Below are 2216 nucleotides of genomic sequence, written 5' to 3' on the forward strand. Positions count from 1 at the left end.
AATCTTTCCCTCTGTTGATATCTAGAGCAAACCTAGTAGACAGCTAACAAAAAGACGAGCAGCCGATATAGGCGGGTGGCTGATAATGAGAAATTCAAACCATCTTACTACCACAAGGAACTAGCCACAGCAGATGTGTGTTTGTTGCGCCGTTTTGCTGTACTTTGACTAATTCTATGAGGCCTTTTGATCGGTGCCGTTCTTCAACACACCTCCTCGACTGGTCTCTTGCCGGCTGTTGAAGAGAAGAGTGTTTTTTTTTATCTTTCCCTCTCCCCCTGGGTGTGCCCTATTATTACTGTAGAAACTTCCTAACTTCCTGTTTTTCTATAGATGACGGCCGCGGTTCGTTATCATCTCTCTGACGCTTGCTGTGCTCTCACTCATCAGCCGTACCGCGAGACCGTCCCTTGCCTCGCCTTTGTTTTAGGGACACCCAACTGCCACCCTTGTTTCATTACTACACAAGGCACTGTACTTTTTGTATGTAGCATTCTAAAACGTTCAATTCCCCGGTACTCATCCTCTGCGCTACTGACATCACCTGTGCGCCGTATACGGACCTTTTCGGAGATCTCGAGTTAGCTAGCTTGGGATCATTGAAGTGCAGAAAACACCTACAGTTCCTTTCCTTTTTGTTGTAGCCTTCCTTCTTTTGCTTCTGTTTCTCCAAAGAAGCCGGGTTCTTCTTTCAGTGTACCGTAAGTGAGAGGAAGAAAATGGCCATGTGAAAGAAAAGCCTTCAATCGTTTATAGGCGGGGTGCTTACACCATCTTGTTCATTCTCTCAGAAACGTACAAACCCTCACTCTGGTTTCGGCGGGTTCATCAGAAAGGCACATCATCTCTGTGTACACCTGACATATATACATATGTCAGATACATCACTGTAGGTAGGCCTCTCTCTCTCAAACAGATATCTCTATGCATCCATTTACGTTAGAATAGACAGACATGCATCATAGCCAAAAACAAAGAGAAAATCAACACAATAGCTTTACTATGCCTTCACTTCTCCTAAAGAGAGAAGGTGATGGAAATAAGACCTACGACGGAGAAAGACAGAGAAGGATTCTGTCCTCTCTCAGGAAAGTTGTCTCTCTCTATCTCTCATGGATGAGATGCCGTCTCTCTTTGTGATGCTGACCCTGCTCAAAGAGTCAAAAGAAGAATCTCTTGTTTCATTTTACACTTCCATCTATCTGTTTTCCTCATTCCCACGAACACGACTCCATGATCTCCCCAGAAAGTCTACTGGGACAAGAGCGAGATAGAGTAGAGTGTTCTTCTTACTTCTTTCATCGTCTCTACCTCCTTCCTTTCCTTCCTCAGCGGCCTCATCGAATTAACTAACTAGACCTCGTCACACACGCCCACATCACCTCAGCACAGTTCCCGACATTTTCATCCCTTGTACGGTATGGTACCCCTATCTACGAGAATGTTTTCCGCATGAAGGTTTTCTATGAAGCTATTCTTCCTTTCTTCTCTTCTTCCCCTTCTCTTCCTGTCTTCATCTCTCCTTCTTCATCTTTCTGCCTTGAACTCAACTCTCCTATAGCAGACTACATGCACCGAATCCATACCATAGCCCGGACGAGTCACAAGCTGATCATACCTTCGCCATCATCTCTCTATGTCTTGATCTGTTGTCAACTGATCTCTTTCCTCTCAACTCCCTTCTCCTCCTCCTCCTACTGCCATCATATCATGATCTTCTTCGTCTTCTATATCATTAAGACCTCCACCCCTAGCCGAAGCAGACGACGGACGGTTATCTAAGATGTCATCTTCATTCGCATTTGTATAGAGAGAATCGAGCAGTCCTTCTCCTTCACGATTCATATGATAGTACTCGGACTGGACTTGACTTGAGATAACTAGAAGCTGGTGGAATTCCTCTGTCACTGAATCTCCTATCTAATACACCATCATGCATACACAAACAAATGCGCGAAATGAAAAGAAGGAAGGAAGAAAAGAGAGAGCTAGATCCTTCTCTCCAATCTTCTTCTGGTTAATGACATATCACTCGAAGGAGATAAAAAAAAAAAGCCTTAGGCCACGATACATTGATAGACATAGATCCATCGAAATAGATCGATAGCTAGATACCATCTATCTTGCATCTTCTCCAACTCATCCAGAGAGAGGCAAAAATTCAGAAAGGAATCAGCCCCCCCCAAAAGAGACACCAAACGAGAAAGAGTGATGAA

General features: G+C 44.2%; 1 protein-coding gene across 1 annotated transcript in view; it reads right to left on the bottom strand.

The window, feature by feature from the left end:
* Positions 1-822: 822 nt before the first annotated feature.
* CSUI_001479 (nuclear cap-binding protein) overlaps positions 823-2216 on the bottom strand; it is an 11868-nt gene continuing 10474 nt past the window's right edge. Inside the window, exon 10 of the mRNA XM_068061685.1 lies at positions 823-1920. Coding sequence (XP_067926341.1) covers positions 1672-1920 — 249 coding nt within the window. The 3' untranslated portion in view covers positions 823-1671. The remainder of the gene's footprint in view (positions 1921-2216) is intronic.

The sequence above is a fragment of the Cystoisospora suis genome (genome assembly GCF_002600585.1).
Source record: "Cystoisospora suis strain Wien I chromosome Unknown contig_585, whole genome shotgun sequence".
Lineage (NCBI taxonomy): Eukaryota > Apicomplexa > Conoidasida > Eucoccidiorida > Sarcocystidae > Cystoisospora > Cystoisospora suis.